At 60.1% G+C, this 17,375-nt stretch overlaps 1 protein-coding gene across 13 annotated transcripts in view; it reads right to left on the bottom strand.

The window, feature by feature from the left end:
• Positions 1 to 17,375, bottom strand: part of LOC125170125 (putative interleukin-17 receptor E-like) — a 96,356-nt gene that overhangs the window by 14,674 nt on the left and 64,307 nt on the right. For 10 of the 13 annotated variants that reach the window (XM_047866338.1, XM_047866339.1, XM_047866337.1 and 7 more), the window contains one exon: positions 3,619 to 3,646. In XM_047866338.1, the coding sequence (XP_047722294.1) occupies positions 3,619 to 3,646 (28 nt within the window). Of the gene's footprint in view, positions 1 to 3,219; positions 3,534 to 3,618; positions 3,647 to 8,177; positions 8,349 to 17,375 lie in introns of those variants that run through there. The other 3 variants (XM_047866346.1, XM_047866344.1, XM_047866350.1) reach the window with 2 other exon arrangements.

Here is a 17,375-nt window from a genome sequence, read left to right on the forward strand (position 1 = left end):
GGTGGCATTCGCACGAGGCAGAATCAAGGCTTGATTCTTTCCTTTATTTTCCCAGTTTTCAAGATGATGAATTGATTCCCTGTCCTCCAGAGAGGATGAAGAGTTCCTTTTTTTTTTTTTAACAGTATCATTATGAATACATGGGTTTACACATGGGTTGCAATTTATTGCAATTCTTGTTCTTTTTTTAAAGCTCAAATAATATCCACTTGGCTAATAGGGTCTTCAGGATGTCTCCCAAGTACCTTTGACAAGCACCACAGTTTGATAGCTTCCTTGCTCTCTGCTATGACAAGATGTCCCAGCAGAACCAGTATGGTTCTTCCATACTCATTCTGCCCCAGACTGGGAATCAGCCCCTTCCCTCACAAGCCCTGCCTGGTTCCTTCTGGTGGGAAATGGTATTTTAAGACCACAGTCTGGGCACTAGGGAGGCTCATGGCTATGCGTTGGTCACTGGTTCTAGAATTTTTCTGTGGAAAGAGTGGCAATATATTTATATAAATGTAAGTATGACTCACGAGGTCATAGTTATGTCACCAATTCAGAGTAAAGGTTTTACTTCACCTTTTCTATATGACATCTGCCTCTCCTTTCTTCCATGCTGAAATGTGGATGCTCAGGGACACGAGATAATACAAGGCAAACCCGTCCTAACTGTCGTTGGCTGTATGCAAACAACATTACAGGGGCGCCTGGGTGGCGCAGTCGGTTAAGCGTCCGACTTCAGCCAGGTCACGATCTCGCGGTCTGTGAGTTCGAGCCCCGCGTCGGGCTCTGGGCTGATGGCTCAGAGCCTGGAGCCTGTTTCCGATTCTGTGTCTCCCTCTCTCTCTGCCCTTCCCCCGTTCATGCTCTGTCTCTCTCTGTCCCAAAAGTAAATAAACATTGAAAAAAAAAAAATTTAAACAACATTACAGGCGCAAGTCTTAGTCACGGCACCAACAGTCAGGATGATGAGAAATGGTTAAAAACATGTCTTGGCATATACTTTTCTCATCTTTCCCTACTTTTCATGGTTGTTCCCTACCTACATCATCAGAACATAAAGCCGTGACATTCCACACTGTCTTGTAACATACAGTCTCAGTCTCGCAAATAGCCGCGTATGTAATTTATACACCTAATTCCCACGTTCGTCTCATCAGGCGGCTTGGCTGTTCCTCATGGGAACAGATTCCTAGCAGGTGCCTCATAGGGGCCCCTGGGGGAAATATTCCGGGTGTCCCTGCTTGTTGTGCTGTACATGAACGTTGGCTGTTTTATTGAAATATACTTGACGCACAACATTGTGTAAATTTAAGATACACAACCCATTGATCTGACACATTTATACATTACAATATGGCTGATGTGTCCACCGCACCTCTACTGGGTCACATAATTGTCTTTACTTTTTTGAGTTTGGGATCATTAAGATCCAGTCCCTTAGCAAGTCTGATGATTGGAATACAACATTGTGGTAATATTCACTGCACCATGCGTTACAGTTTGACTGTCCTTCTGGTGGAAAACGATGAAAAGTCTGATCTAATATACTTTTCTTTCCACTGTAAGTTGTCTACTCTTTTTGCCTACCTGCCCAGAAGATTTCTCTCTTTCTCTTTATGATCCAGTAATCTTACTAGAATACGTTTTGGTGTTAGATATTCAGAATCCATATTCTTGGGTTCATGGTTTGCCTTTTCAATAGCTAGTTTCAAGAAAAAAACTTTTTGAAATCTTCCGGGAAGCGTAGTGCTTAGTATCTGTTCTGTGGCCTTGGTTTGCTTCTTCAGAAAGAAGAAATGCACATCAGCCGTATTTTGGACATTCTCTGCCAACCTACGACACACACCATCTATTCACACATCATTTTAACCTCTCTTTCAGTTCTTTATTTTTGTAAATTTCCCCTTTTCACCTTGTATCCCTTCTGGGTGTTTAATATCGGGTCTGTTCACGCAGATTCTTCTACTGTAAGTCTTCATTTCTAAAATTATTTTTCCTTTATTTCTCATTCTGTGTGCTGTCACCTCGCTTCCGAGAATTTCTAACTTTGAAATAAAAGTTTACGGTTTGCGTGCCTTTCTGGTGCACCTCCATTGTCCGTTGGGACGTTGTTCTATTCCTTGTACCCTTTTATGTCACCGTGAGGGGTCTGGCCTCTGTCCCTGACACCAGTTTTCCTGAGTTTCCCGCAGGAGGCGCAGCTCCGGCCACAGAGCGCCCTCTCCTGTCGTGTTGGTGCAGCGTTTGGAAGCGGGGTGACGGTTTCCCCCCCGCCCCCCGCCCCGTCCACGTCCTCTGCGGTCCTCGCTCTGTTCTCTGTTCGGCCTCGAGGGCACCTCAAGCTCCCCGGTGTGGGGCCGTCTCACGAGGGGTCCTGGCACCGGGGGGGGGGCGCCGACACCCGGCTCCCGCCGCGGGTCTGGGGGTGGGGGGTGGGGGAAACAGGTGCGCCTTCCCACTCCCACCGCGGGTCTAGGGGCCGGGGTAGGGGGCAGGTGCGCCTTCCCGCGGGGGGTCATCAATGGCTGGGAGGCCCGGTGCCTGGGGGTGCCACAGTCCCCCATTCCTCCTCCGTGTCCACGTGTGCTGGCTCCGCAAAAGCCCAGCCCAAAGCCCTGGGCTTTGTGCCCCCGTCCCCACCCCACCCCCACCCCCCCCCCCCACCCCCCGCCATCGGGGGCGCAGCCGCAGGTAAGCCAGCTCACGCGGGGCCACGCCTCCGTGTCACCCCCACCGTCCAGTTTGCACCTGCGGGTTCAGGGACGCGGGCGCGCACCGCCACCGCATCTCGCGGCACAGGTGAGGAAAGGAAGGAACGAGGGAGACTCGCTCCGTCGTCGGGAACCAGCTGGGATCAGAGGCAGCCACCCCCTCCCCGCCGCTGGAAGCGCAGAAGCGCACAACCTGAGCGGTAAGTGGTCGGGCCGCTGATGGAGCCCCGACGGCAAACAGACCCCAGGGAATTAAAGAGCTAAAGGAAAACGACACCCGAAAACCTTTAGAAACACAGCAAAGCAGGAAACAGGGAGACGGTGTCACCCCCTCAGGACCGGGAAGAATTTTTTGAAAGATCCCCCCAGATCCACAAAACCCATTAAGAGGAGACTGGTAAATGAGACCGCGTTAAACTGGAAAACTCGTGAGCGGCCTTACGGGTCAACGGGCGGGGACGCGCTCTGGTGGGAGGGGCACCCCAGGGACACGCCGGACCACACCCATGCGGCCAAGGCCGTGACTGACAACGAAGCTATATTTAAATGGGGGCCATTCTGCATTGGACAAAACTGGAAAAGCTGACAAGAGGAATTGGAGGTTTCCAGATACTCCTGCTGGGGCGGCAACTTGCGTGGCCCTTTTGGAAAGTGGCCTCGTCCAACGAAGTAGGAAGGGGCGACTTGTGTCTGCAGGCACACCGCTGTTGTGAGCTGGGGGCCTTGCCCATGTGCGCCAGGTGGTGGGCAGGGACATCCGGGAGACGCTCTGTCCTGTGAGGCAGGCAGGGAAGGCCCGTGCAGAGCAGGAAGGCCTCCCTGCTCTGGCCCCTGGGAGGGGACAGGGGGCCCTGGTGACCTGGGTGGATGAGGGCTGGAAAGGCAGCCAGTCCCCCTCTGCCTGAGATGTACTCACGGTTCACTCGGTTCTTGCAGGCGAAGCCCTGAGGACAGAACGAGAGAGGGTGACAGGTCAGCCCGGCCACTTGCTGTCCCGCCCCCTGAACCCAGCCCCGAAGGGCCAGGAGAGTCACCCGGCCCCTCACTCTCTGCAGGGGCCTGGGGGTGCCACAGTCCCCCATTCCTCCTCCGTGTCCTCGTGTGCTGGCTCCGCAAAAGCCCAGCCCAAGGCCTTGCATTCAGTGGTCAGTCAGTAAACTGTGGGACCCGGACCCGACAGACCGCCCCGAGCCAACTACTTCCCAACTTCCGCTGCTGGTGCCGGAAGCTCCCCAGCGCCCTCCCCCCTCCCCAGTTCGTTCTTTTTTTATTCTTAAAAATTTTAATGTTTGTTTATTTTTGAGAGAGACAGAGACCGAATGCGAGTGGGGGAGGGGCAGAGAGGGAGGGAGACACAGAATCCGAAGCAGGCTCCAGGCTCCAGGCTCCAGGCTCCAGGCTCCCAGCTGTCAGCGCAGAGCCCGATGCAGAGCCTGACATGGGGCTCGACATGGGGCTCGAACTCACAAGCTGTGAGATCATGACTTGGGCTGAAGTCAGACGCTCAACCGACGGAGCCACCCAGGCACCCCTACCCCCCAGTTCATTCTTTAGGCGAACCTTGGTTGAGTACCTCCTAGGCACTGATTAGGTGCTGGGGTTCGTGAATGAAAGAAAATGGGGAAGCACCCTGCCTTCGGGGAGCCTGCATTCTGAGGCCGGGGCCACAACCCAGACTGTGAGACATCGGCAAACTACACTTTAGGTTAGACGTTGAGGAAGGGTGTGGGGGGCCCCAGAGGAATCAGGAAACCTGCAGGTGTGCTCAGGGCCTTGTGGGCCACGGGAATACGCGGAACAAGGGCCGCTGAGAGCACGTGAACACTCCCTGTCCAGGCTGGCCTCCCCCCTCCGCGGCTCCTACCCCCACCAGACCGCTGCCTGACGGAGGGGCCCGTGGACAGGGGGCGTCTGAACTGGGCACCGGGGGGAGGCGGCTGGACGTCCAGGCTGCGGACCTCACTGTGACGGGTGGGCCGTGACGCCCCAGGGCGGAGTTGGGGAGAGTGCCGGCAGGGGTGCGGCGGGGTGGCTGGGGCCCCGGGGCACCGCGCTGCGCGGGGCCTGTGCGCCACGGCCCCCACACGTGGCAGCGAGGAGCGGCGGCCCTCTGCTCCCTTCCGGGAGAGCTGGCCTTCCGCGGACCCAGGAAGCACGGACAGCTGGGGGGCTCAGAACGGAGCCCCGGCACTTGCCTCTGGTAGCACAGGTGGGGACATGGAGACTACAAGCCGGGCCCACTCCTGCCCCTTGGATCCGTGGAGACGTGGCTACTGGTGGCCGCATCGCCTGCTCCACCCCCGGTCCAAATACACTTTCTAGTTTGGGACAGTGCTAGATGTGCAGAAGGGCTGTGAAGGGGGCCCCAACAGTTTGCCCCTGATATCAATATCCCACGTCACGATGGTGCATTTGTAAAAGCCAGGGAGTCAGCTCAACTCCTTTTCCACCAACACCTGTTTTCTGTGTGATGCTGTACTCGGCCTTCCGTGCCCTTCTTCACCCCGCTGTCACCACCCCCATTTTCTGGCCACCGTTATCTCCCTGGAGGCTGCTGATGTGTCCCCCCCCCCCCAATCTCCAGTTCCCCCAAAACCTGCCAAGGTCAGAGGAGCAGACCAGACTGGATGCCTTGACCCCGGCGGCCCTGCCCATGGCCCCCTGGTGAGGAGCAGAACCCCGACGGCCGGACCCCAAGGGCACTGACCCAGGAGGTGGCAGGAGGGCTCTGCTCAGATGGAAGGGCTGAGCCAACCGGGGTGCCCTCTCCAGAATGGGACGGAGTGGTCCCCGGGGCACGGCAGCCCAGGGGTGGGAGGGCAGGGGTGGGCAGCCCAGTCCAGCAGGCCCTGGAGGTGGGACAAGGGGGAGCAGGAGCAGGGCCCCATCTGCAGCCCCGGGGGGATGAGGGAGGGGCAGTGGCTTGGGCCCTTGGCCACCCTCACTGCCTGCCTCAGCCTCAGATGCTGGGATCTCTCCTTGGCATGCACTGTCTTACCTGTGGCCTGAGCCTAAAACCGCCCCCCACCCCCACCCCGGAGCTGCAAGGGGGAGAGGGGTCCGGGTGTTTCCCCAGAGGTGGAATACCTGTGTCCTGGCCATTGGGCACCTCCCGCCCTCTGGGGACGGCCTGTTTGCCCGTGTCTTAAGCAACATCCCTCCCACCCCCACCCCCGCTGGGGCTGCCGTCTGCCGGTGGGCCCTTCAGCGCCCAGACCCTCTCCCCTCTGGGACACAGAAAGAGGGATGAGCAGGGACAAAGGTCAGGCCAGAAAAGCACCTGCGGGCAATGCGGCCCAGGGTCGCTGGTGTACCAGGAACTCCAGTGGGGCAGGGAGTGGGGCGTTGGGGGGGGGCTGGCTGAGAGCCCCAGGGCCCTGCCGTGGGTGGGGTGGGGACGGAGAAGTAGCCGTGCCCCCACCTCCCCGGGGTTTTCCGTCGGACTTCTCGGGGCTTCCCGGGCCAGGCTGGGGGCTGTCTGTACGCAGGGACCCTCCCTCCAGGAGCAGGTCTTTGGGGCGGGATCTGCGTCTCTCCCCTCCCCCCAAGCTGCCCCCACCGGCCCCGAGCTCCAGCCGGAGGACAGGACCTTGTCCTGGGTTCCACCAGCCCCGGCGGGTCTGCTCTGCGCAGCCCACGGTGCCGTGACCCCAAGCACCAGGGCGCATTCAGCACCGAGGCCCCTGCCCCGCGCCGCGGGCATTGCTGGCTCTGGGGTCCTCTGCTTCTGTCCCCCCAGCTCTCGAAGTCAGCTCAGCAAGGACAGTTTTCACGGAACGCTTCCCGAGGCCCCGGAACAGTCTTCCCGTGGGAACTTGTGGGCTGGAAGGGTCTGGGCGCAGGCGCGGGGGTCGCCAGAGGCTGCCCCCTCTCCCTGCTCGCCTCCCTTCCCGAGCAAACCCCTCCTCTGAGCCCGCTGCGGGCCCCTCCCCCACCGCTCAGCTGCCCCCTCACCCCCTCTTCCCCCAACCCCTCCCTCAGCCGGGCGGCACCGAGGTGGCCGCGGGGCCTGGCTGAGTGCGCAGTGACCCCGTTTCCCCGCGCTGCGTACCCTGCCCCCGCCGGGCCCCCGCTCTCCCCTTACTCCTCCTCCCTTTTTCTCCAGGATTTTTTCCCCTCCTCACAGCCGCTGGGTCGAAGGGGCTAAGTCCTACCCCGTCCTGTCCCCATGTGGGACCTCGGCTGGGGCCCAGTGCGGCCTCCACTCACACCCAGCTGCCCTCACCCTCAGCTCTCCATGTCTGATGGGCTTCTCAAACCCCACCTTGCAAAACCGAGGTTCCTTCCCCGAAACCTGCCCCCCTCCCCCGGGCCTCCCACTTCAGGAAGCATCTCCAGCAGCCAAGAAACTGAAGTCGGGTTCTAGGGTCCACTTTGATGTCGCCTTGTGCCCGGGATCCTCCCCTCGCCAAGCCAGCTCCCTGTGGGTGGGGCCCAGACCACCATCCCCCCCACCTGGACCCAGCTGTCTCCTCTGCACCCACCGGTCCCACCAGCAGCCAGAGGGAGACTGTCCTGGGCACTCACGGGTCCCTGCACCTCGGATCTGAGCCCGGTGCCCCTGCCTGGCCCCCTGCTCCGCCCCCCCACAAGCCCCTCGCTGAGCTCCCCGGACCCTCTGCTGGATACACTCCCAGGGCTTGTGAGGCTGCTGTTCCTCCCAGAAGAGGGGACTCGTCCTCAAGTGCCTCCAGGGTGGCCTGGGCACCGCCCCTGGAGGCCACCCGAGTCCCCTTCACAGTCACCACCACCGACATCTTTTGTTGTGCGCTGTACCAGTTAGAACACAAATCCCCGAGGTCACAGGGCACGCAGTGGGCCCTCAGACTTCCCTCCGCCCCATGTTCATGTCCTTTCTGTGCGCATGTCCCTGCTGCATCGCCCACTGTTCCCATGACACCTTCCAGGCTGCGTCCCCACCGCGCTGAGACCAGTTGTGGGCGCCGGGGGCACCGCCTGGGTCACGGTGCTGCTGAACGCCTCCCTCAGGTAAGGCTGAGTCAGCTGGCCCGTGCGAAAGTCCCCGGGCCGCCACCGCCGCCACCCTTCCTGAGCTGCATCCTTGCCCCGCGGCTCCCTCCGGTCCAGGGGGGCACACTCCCGCAGCCTTCCCGGAGCGGGCTGTGCATGCAAGCCCCGCACCGTGGATGCCGAAACATGCTTTGCCGAAGCCACGGGAGGCTCCTGGCAGAGGGACGGCTCGCAGGTACGCCAGCCTGCCCCCACCCCGGGGCTCTCAGCAAACGTCTCCTAAGGCAGCGCTGCAGGCTGGGCCCGGCACCCCGCAGGGGCTCCCAGGCCCCCCTCGGCCTCCTCATCACCCAGGGCCTCCCGCGCCCCTTGCCTGCCGCCCGTGTTCGTGTGGGGGTGCCCGGCCAGTGCCCCCTGTGGAGGAACCGACGCCCTCGCACCGGAGAGCCGGGGAGGCCACCTGACCATGCACAGCATAGGGGTGGTGGGGGGGCCGGGGCTCACCTGAGAACAGGAGAGGCCACATTCTGCAATCTGGGGGATGGCCAGGCTCCGGTAAGTGCTCCAGGTCAGGGCCAGGAGCGCCACAGCGTGCCCAGCGGGCATCCGGCCCGAGTGACAGCTGCCAGGGAGCACGGTGTGCGCGCGCATGGGGGCGAGCCTGCGGGAGGTCCTGTGAAGCTGCCGCTTGCCTGCCCAGCCTGCACTCCAGCCCCAGAGACAAACGGGAGAGTCTTGAGTGAGTTTGCTCCCTGGGGCAGACACTCCCCATCCTGGTGGAAAGGAGCCCAAGTGGGCTGGCTGAAACCACAGCCCCATAACTTCCTGCCAGGTCCTGGCTCGGGCTGTGGGGCCTTCGGACTCTGGCCAGAGGCCCACGCAGTTTTAGGGTGCCAAAGGAGGCATCTGGAACCTCGAGTCTTTGGGGTTTCAGGTTACTGGGTGCCCCTCGGGGCTAGTCTCTGGATCAGGGCTGGCTGTGGGCCCATGGGGTTGGGGAGCTGTCCCCCGTGCCCCGTGGCTCCTGGGTGTACCCCCATTTCTCAGGCACTCATCTTGATGGTGGGAGATGGATGGGGGGCCGATGGCCCCGGTTGTTAGGCTTGGCTGGGTCTTCCCAGGTGCCAAGAGCCAACCGTGCAGGAGAACTCTCTCCTGGAGCGGGACCTGGGACCCCACACCACTTCCAGGGTGTCCCCGTCACCCCTCAGACGCGAGAGGCTGCCCCCTCCGCCGAGCCCTCACCCCAGAGGGCGACACCCGGGGCCTGGCTTCTGCTCAGGAATCACCCTGTGCCTTTTTTTCTCATCGGAACCCTTCTGTGTATGGACGTTTCCAGGCAGAAGCTCACGGCACCTAGTCCGCTCCAGCCTCCGTTCAGGGCAGCAGGAAGGAAAGAACTGAGGCAGGGCTCTGGGACCCCCGTGTCTCCTCCCCGCCTGGGCAGGCCCAGACTCCGTGTCCGGGCTCCTTCCTGCATCTGGTGGGCAGGTGTGAGCGTCTCCGGCCCTGGGGAGGGGCACCATGCTCCGAGTGGGGGCATGTGAAGTGATAGACGGCTGGGGATCTGCCTGGAACCCCAACAGGGCACCCCAGGTTTGGAGGGGAGCTGACTCTGAGTGGCACCATCCCCAGGCTGGGCGCCCTGCACGGGTGGGCCCCTGGGACGGTGCAGCTGCACTGGCCCACGTGCTCCATGAAGTGACCCAGGACAAAGGAGCCTCTGCCCCAAGGATAGCACCTGCCAATGAACATCGCCCAAGGCCGTGGTCCCTGCCCTCCGGCGACCCTGGCCCAGTCTCCAGAGCCCGCAACCCAGCCTCCCTCCATGCTGGGCCAGGGCCTCAACTCTGCCCCACCTGGTTTATAGCATGCACGGGTTGGGACTTCCGTGGTCCCTGCTGGGCTCTGGGCACCCCACCGCACGCTGCTGGTGAGGCAGAGCGAACAGAGATGGGGCTCCTATCCTATCGTGTGCTCCCCTGTGGCCGCGATGCCCAGGAGAGGGAGAGCCCGACGCCAGCCACTGTGCTGAGTAGCAGAGTGGCAGCAGGCTGGCATGTCTGGGGGTCACCGAGGAAGGCCAGGCATTGGTCTTCCCACTGTCCCTGGTCTAGCCCGCCTCCAGCACCTTCGGCCTCTGGGTCAGCCAGATGGGCTGAGTCAGAAGAAAATGTGCTTCCCCAAGGGGCTCACGCTGCGTGGACTCAAGTGGGAAGTGGGGTACCACATGACTTCAAGGGCACAGGCTTTCCTCGAGCGAGGCCATATGGCCACTCAGGCCCCAAGTCCCTGCTCTGTGGCTGCCCCAGGATGGGCCCACTTGCTAGGTGACCACGTGGCACCCCGAATGCGCCATCCCAGTGCCAAAGGGATGCAGGTGACCAGAAGTGGGTGGCGGATCCAACCGACCACATGCCATGGTGGTCGGGGGTGGGGATGCCCACCCCCCCACCGCCCCCACTCCCTCCCTCTGCCCCCCCGTCCCCCGCCGGGGCTCCTGTCTTGGGGGCAAGGGCAGGCTATGGACTCTCTCCGTGTCCACAAAGTACTGGTCCTGGTTCTTCCTCACAAGCCCCACTGTTCCATGTAGGCTTGGGGGTGCTGAGACACCCAGCCTGGGCCCAGAGAGGATGCAGGGGCCCACCCTCCTAGGAGCCTCTGTAGCTGGAGGGGCCCCCTGATGACCAGATGGCCCAGAAGTCCAACTGTGGTTGTCTCTGAGGGGTCTGACCCAGGGAGGGCACCCCCTTCACGCCCCTCACTCGGCACCAGGTTGGTGCAAAGAACCTGGACCAGCACAGCGAGATTTTTGTTGAATAAATGAGTGAATAAATAACGCCTTCCCCGAGACCTCCGGCTGGGACACGGGGTGGGGGGAGGGGAGGCGGGGGGGGGGGGTGCCTTCCAGCAAGGAAGGGCTCCAGAGGAGGGGGCTCCTTGGAGGAGCCCGGGACGCCAGGAGGCTGTTTGTGTTCCTCTGCCCAGGGCGGCGCGGGGCGACCTCCTCTGGCGGAGGAGGGGTACGTGGGTGTATGGATGTGGGGCGCAGGCGCCGCGATGGGGTGGGGGTCCGTAAGAAATACCATGCTGAAGTCGCACAATTTCGCTAAAATAGCTCCGTATACAAGGTCTCACATCTATGTGTCGGTTTCCAGAGAAACCAGCCAGCTCTAGACAGACGCGGGGCCAGGGCGCGTCTGTCCCATCCCAGTCCTCGGCGTCCTGGTCCTCGGCGTCACGGGGTCGACGCGCCGCCTCCCCGCCCGCCGCCCAAGGGCACGAAGGAGGCGCCCTGCAGGACCGCGGCGCAGAAGGAGCGGCAGCGCTTGCAGGGCCGGGCGGGCGGCAGCGAGCCGCGGCACACTAGGCAGGGCGCTGGGAGGTCCCTGGGCAGCCCTTGCGGAGAGAGAGAGGCCCTGAGACCGCGCCCACCTGCCCCGGCCACGCCCGCCCGCCGCCGGCCACGCCCGCCCGCCGAGCCCCCGGCCCTACGGCCGGGAAGTCACGCCCACCACCCCGGAGCAGGCCCGCTGGCCCCAGAGACCTGTTGCCCTAAGACAGCGCCCTGGCCACACTCGCTGGTTGCTGACGCTGCTCCCTAGGGCGCGCCTACCTCATGGCCACTCCGGGCAAGGCCAGGGTCTAGTCCGGTCCCAGCCGGCTCCCAAGTCCACCCACTTCCACACAGACCCCAACCTTCTTTCCCCGGCTTTCAGAAAACCCCAGACTTACACTCAAGGCCAAGGGGGCCGTGTCTAGGGGCATCCCTGGAGTGAAGGCTGTGGGGACTGGGGATTGTCCTCTTTGCCCTGCTCATCTGCCCTCACAACCCTCTGCCTGTTCTCCCCTCCCGAGGGGTGGGTGGTCCTAGCCAGGTAGACTAGGCGCCCGCTCAGCGGCCCTGGCCCTCCACCTGTAGGGAGGCAAGCAGAGGGCTTGCTGCAGAGGTCATGAGCACATTTAAAGTCCGTGGAGCCCACAGCCCCATTATCACCCATGACCCTGCTCCCCATAGCCAGCCTTGGTGTCCCCCCTTGGAGCAGGGCCCAGGAGCACCTGCCTAGTGCCCCCGGAATGTCCCGCAGCCCTTGCTTAGGAGGCCAGGGAGGAGCCTGCTTGCGAAGGGTGGAGGTTCCCGGGCCATGTGGGCATGGAGGGGGCCGCGGGAACCCCAGACCTCTGGCCCTCTTCCCCCGAACTCTCCCACTGGTGCCTGAAGAGGGGCCACTGTCTCCAGCTTGTCCTCTAGCCTCCTTAGTCCCCCCAGCCCTCCTCACCACAGGCTGTGCCCAGAACGACCCAGCTCCACTCGCCCTGGCAGGTCTGAGCTCAGACCCTGTCCCCTCTGGACCTGGACCAAGACGGGCTGTGGGCACGCAATTGGGTGTCAAGAGGTGAGGGCCGGTGGCAGCCACCCATGCCCACTGCCAGTGTCCTGGGTCAGGACCCGGAGCCCCGGGCAGCCAGTGGCTGGAGGGGCTCCGATGGGAGGCTGGGATGTTGGGGCCGGGGGTTGCCAGAGCTGACAGATGAGGCCTGGTCTCAGTGCTGCTGTTCTGCCCACTGGCTGCCTGGGGGTGGCGGCACTGGCCCCCCGGGGGAGCCGTCCACCTCACAGGCAGGCTGGTCTCTGTGCTGGCCCCCACCCCCCAGACACCAGTGCGCTGGCCCAGGAGGTGGTGACCTTGTCGGGTGAGGGTGCTGTGGCCAGCAGGGCTGTGGACGGGTGGCCCGGCAGTGTCCGTGACAGATGAGGGTGGGCAGGCTGGCCGTCTGGAGAGGTCATCCCCTTGTGCTGAAGCTGCTGCTTCAGGATAACCACACAGCTACTCTGACACCCCAGGATGGGGGAGGCCAGCAGGCAAGTGACATCGTGTGCCCTTCGTGGGGGGGGCAGTCAAGGTCTCCAAGAAGCTGCAACCTTGGCCAGACTCCCTCTGCCTTTGTCCTCCTGGCCTCCAGTCTTTGATCCGAGGTTGCCCCCTCGGGGTCTGGCCAGCCCTCTTTAGGGCGTGGGGTGGGCCTGGGCCAAGCTCCCTCCGCTCCCCCGCTGTGCTGAGGCCTGAGTCAGCCCTCGGGCTGCCCGTGGCCCAGAAGCCCAGCTGGCAAGCGTGCAGGGGCAGGGCAGGGCTCCCCAGGCTTTCCTGGCCTGGGGGCCAGGGCACTCCCCACCCAGCAGCCGCCCAGCCCAGGAGTGCCACGGGCCGGGACGCCACGCCTATCAGAGCCACCCACCGCCAATGGCCGGTGCTGAGTCACTCCTCCGGGGGTCTGGGCGGGGTGGGTGGGAGCAGGGCCACCCAACCCCTATGCAAAGCAGCCGAGGGCTTCCTGGAGCCTCAAGCAGATACTGAGCCAGAGCCCGGGCACGATGCCACCCTGAGGGGCTGGGACAAGCCTGTCCCACAGGACACGCCAGGGCCTGCGTGGGGCACGAGGGTGTGAGAGGCGGGGGTGCAGGCAGGCACATTGGCCAAGGACAGCAGCCCTGCCCACCAACGCACCCCAGGGCCAAACAGAGCCCGCCCTGGGGCCAGAAGGGACAGAGGCCAGGCCAGCTTCAAGCCAAGGAGGACGGGGCCAGGGACTGGTAGCCAGAGGTGGGTGGAGGGAGTGGGATTTGGAAGGAGAGGCCTTGACCCTGAGTCCTGGGCCCGGCTGGGGGGAGGGCTAAGCAGCAGGACAGCCGCGCCTCAGGCATCTTGCGGGTGTGAAAGGGAAGGTGGGGGGTGGGGGGTGCTGGATGGGGATGCACTCAGGAACGGGTGGTCTGGGGTCCAGACCACCCTTGCGGTGGAAACCACCGGACCCGGGGCATAAAATATGAAAAGCATTTTCTTAAAAGCAACAACACACTGGCAAAAAGCAAGGAATTATCTGAACAAGGCTGCGGGCAGGTGGGCCTTTCTTCTGGGGCTTAGCCAGCCAGGGTCACCAGGAGCCCAAGGTTCCAAGGCCTCATGGGGTGTGGAGGACAGAAGAGGGGTGAGAGACACCCACCCTAGGTGCAAAGGTGAACGAAAATATCCCGCCCTGCCCTGCCCTGCGCCCCGGGGACTTTGAGAGTGCCACGTGGTGCTGAGCAGTGCCGTGGAAATCCCAGAGGAAATGGACCCTGAGCTAGCCTCTGAACAGATTTTCATGACAACTTCTTGTCCCTGGGCTGGGGTGAGGGTGGGGTGAGGGTCCCAGAGCATCAGGCTTTGGACTTAAAACGAGCGGCCTTCCTGGGGGCAGCGGGGGTACCAGTCCCCAATCCCCACAAGTAATTTATTTTAAGAACATGAGGCATTTGTAATAAAATGTGAGCGAGCCTCAGGAAGTGTATGACAGCCCGACCCCACACTTCAAGTGTGAGAATTACGGGCCATCAGCCGACAGACTTTGAGCTACGTGCCTTTGGGTGGGTTCGGGGCTCACCGACAGGGAAAGGAGCCACAAATACGACCAAATAGCTTTATCAGAAAGCAGAACGTCTCAAAAGTGAAGCTGTAAGATAACTAAAATTAGAATTTCTGGGGCGGGATCACAGAGTACCAGGCACTGATGAGACATGTCGGGAGGCCGCTCCAGAGACCAAACAAGCGAGGGACGGGAGGTCTGGAGGTCGGCGAGCCACAGGGCTTCACAAACACCATCGAGCCACCAGGGAAGGAGGCAATGGCTTCGAGTTTCCCGTAACTGATTAGGGCACCGGTATGCAGATCAAGGAAGTCCCAGTTAGGAGGATAAAAAAGGACAGCGCAGCTGGACGCGGCGGGCGGAACAGAGGACTCTCCTGGGGAGGAAGGCGGCCGCCAGGCCCGGGCAGCGAGCGAGGGTGGGGGGACCCCACGGCAGAGGAGGAGCCGTCTCTGGAGCGCCAGCCAGAAAGACCTCCGCGGCCCCAAAAGGAGGGTGCACATGCCGCCCCCAGGCCCCGCCCGAGGGACATTCTAGAGCTGACTTGAGCAGAGTCCATGTTGAAAGTCTGAGACGCGTGGAGGCATGAAGGGCGAGAGGAATGTACGTGGGTAGATACAGAAAGACCCAGACGGTGTAAGCAGTGATAAGAACAACTCCTAGTGGGATTAAAATAAAGACAGGATTAAGCTGCAAGACGACAGCTGCAAGAAACCAGGGGTGTGGCACCTGCCGGGCCGGAGGGTCACCGTTTGGGCTGGGCGGGGGTAGAGGACGATTTTCTTAACTTCAGACTCTGGTAACTAGTAATTCGAGGCAGCCCCTGAAGGAGCAGAAATAGAGCGGATCACCTCCAAACCGGAAGAAGGAACAGCTAAAGAAAAAAACAATCCAAGCAGGTAAGTGAAGTTGTCGGCCTCCAGGTTCCTGCCCGCTGTGCCCTCGGACCAGCAGGACGCCGTCACTTTGCACTCCCTACGGCCTGCTCTCCCGGCTCACCCGTTCTGGAGGAAGCTGGCCGCCGTGTTCGGAGGCCCCGTGGCAAGGCGCTGAGGCCCCCAGCCGCGTGAGTGGACCTTCGTGGAGGTGGGCCCGGCCTCCGTCAAGCCTGCAGATACAGCCCCGCCAGCATCCGACCCCGTGAGAGAGACTGGGGGGCCAGCCCTGCACAGTTAGGCCCCCCTTGGATTCCTGACCCCCAGAAACTCACGGGATAGTGTTTGTTGCTTTAACTTTTTAAAAAACGTTTGTTTATTTTGAGAGAAAGAGAGCAGGTGGGGGAGGGGTAGAGAGAGAGAGAGAGAGGCTCCCAAGCAGGCTCCCCACTGTCAGCGAAGAGCCCGACGAGGCTCGATCCCGCGAACTGTGAGATCACGACCCGAGCCGAAACCAAGAGTCAGACACTCAACCACTTAACCGACTGAGCCCCCCAGGGGCCCTGTCGCTTAACTTCTGGATTGGTCTGTTATGCAATAGTAGATTACTACAGAATATACAGATACACGTGTGTAAATGATCACAGAAAACGTCAATATTAAATGCATCACTTAAAAGAGTGTTGTCAATATCTAGATTAAAAAAATCAAATTTTAGGGGCTCCTGGGTGGCTCAGTAGATTAAGCATCCGACTCCGGCTCAGGTATTGATCTCGCAGTCCGGGAGTTCGAGCCCCGCGTCGGGCTCTGTGCTGACAGCTCAGAGCCTGGAGCCTGTTTCAGATTCTGTGTCTCCCTCTCTCTCTGACCCTTTGCCACTCACGGTCGGTCTCTCTCAAGAGTAAACATTAAACAAAAATTAAAAAGTCAAATTTTATGCAGAGAAATAGGTAAAACATAAGGTTAGAGAATGGTTGAAAGGAAGAGATACCCCAGGCAAATTCTAACCAAAATAAAATCAATCACAGTCCAAAAAATATAAAGCAAAAGTGGACAGAATTATGAGAGACAGATACGTTGCCCAAAATTCTTACTGTACTTTGCTTAGCGGTTGATAGAAAAAGCAGACCAAAAAAAAAAAAACAAAAAAAAAAAAAACCCAAAAAAACAACTCGGTTAATAATACAAAAGATTTGAAGAACACAACGAACAAACTGGATCCCACTTTTCCCGACAATTGCAGGGTTCACATCATTTTTGAGCACTGAGCAGCACTGACAAAAAATGACCACACAAAGCAACTTACCACAAACGCCCGAGTTTTGTAGTGAGACAGACCCTAGTCTCCGGTCAAGATACAGTTACGCTAACAAGGAAACAAAAGCTAACTCTAAAACCAGATGCTAACACATTGATAGGAAACCAATTTCAAAATAATGAAGGATTAAAGAAATAATTATAATGGATATCAGGAAATAGTGAACCAAACAGTACAAAAAATACGATATTCGACAATTTTCGGATGCAGTTACAGTCGAAAATAAAGAGAAACAGATTCTTAAATGCATGTATTGAAAACAAACGTCGCAAATTAATGAGCCACCCGTCCAGCTAAAGAAGTTACTAAAGGAACAAATCCGATAGTAAAGGTAAAAACAAAAGTAAGCAAAACGGGAAATACAAAGTTGAACAAAATACCGGTTCTCTGAAAAAGCCGAGTGAAAGCTGACGAAACCCTGAGGGCAGGGGCGGGTAACCAGTGTCAGGAACAAAGGTGACAGTGGCATCATCCGGCTATAGACAGGAAGAGGCTGGGAAGGGGGAAGGTTTGTTTCGCATTCCTGGATCCATCAGTGCCATTTGCCACATCAGCAGAATACTAAGATCATCTCAACAGAAGCAGGGAGATCACCTGATACATTCTGTGTCATTCATGAGGGAAGGGAGGGAGAAAGGGAGGAGGGAGGAAGGACGGAGGGAGGGAGGGAGGAGGGAGGGAAGGAGGGAGGGAGGAAGGAAGGAAGGGAGGGAGGGAGGGAGAAAGGGAGGAAGGAAGGGAGGAAGGAAGGAAAGGAAGGAAGGGGGGAAGGAAGAAGGAAGGGAAGGAAGGGGGAAGGGAGGGAGGAAGGAGGGAAGGAGGGAGGGAGGAGGGAAGGAGGGAGGGAGGGAGGAAGGAATGAAGGAAGAAAGGGAGGAAGGAAGGGAGGAAGGAAGGGAGGGAGGAAGGGAGGAAGGAAGGGAGGGAGGAAGGAAGGGAGGAAGAAGGGAGGGAGGGAGGGAGGGAAGGAAGGGAGGGAGAAAGGAAGAGGGAAGGAGGAAGGAAGGAAGGAAGGAAGGAAGGGAAGGAAGGGGGAAGGGAGGGAGGAAGGAGGGAAGGAGGGAGGGAGGAGGGAGGGAGGGAGGAAGGGAGAAAAGAGGGAGG

This window comes from Prionailurus viverrinus, chromosome B4 (assembly GCF_022837055.1).
Source record: "Prionailurus viverrinus isolate Anna chromosome B4, UM_Priviv_1.0, whole genome shotgun sequence".
Lineage (NCBI taxonomy): Eukaryota > Metazoa > Chordata > Mammalia > Carnivora > Felidae > Prionailurus > Prionailurus viverrinus.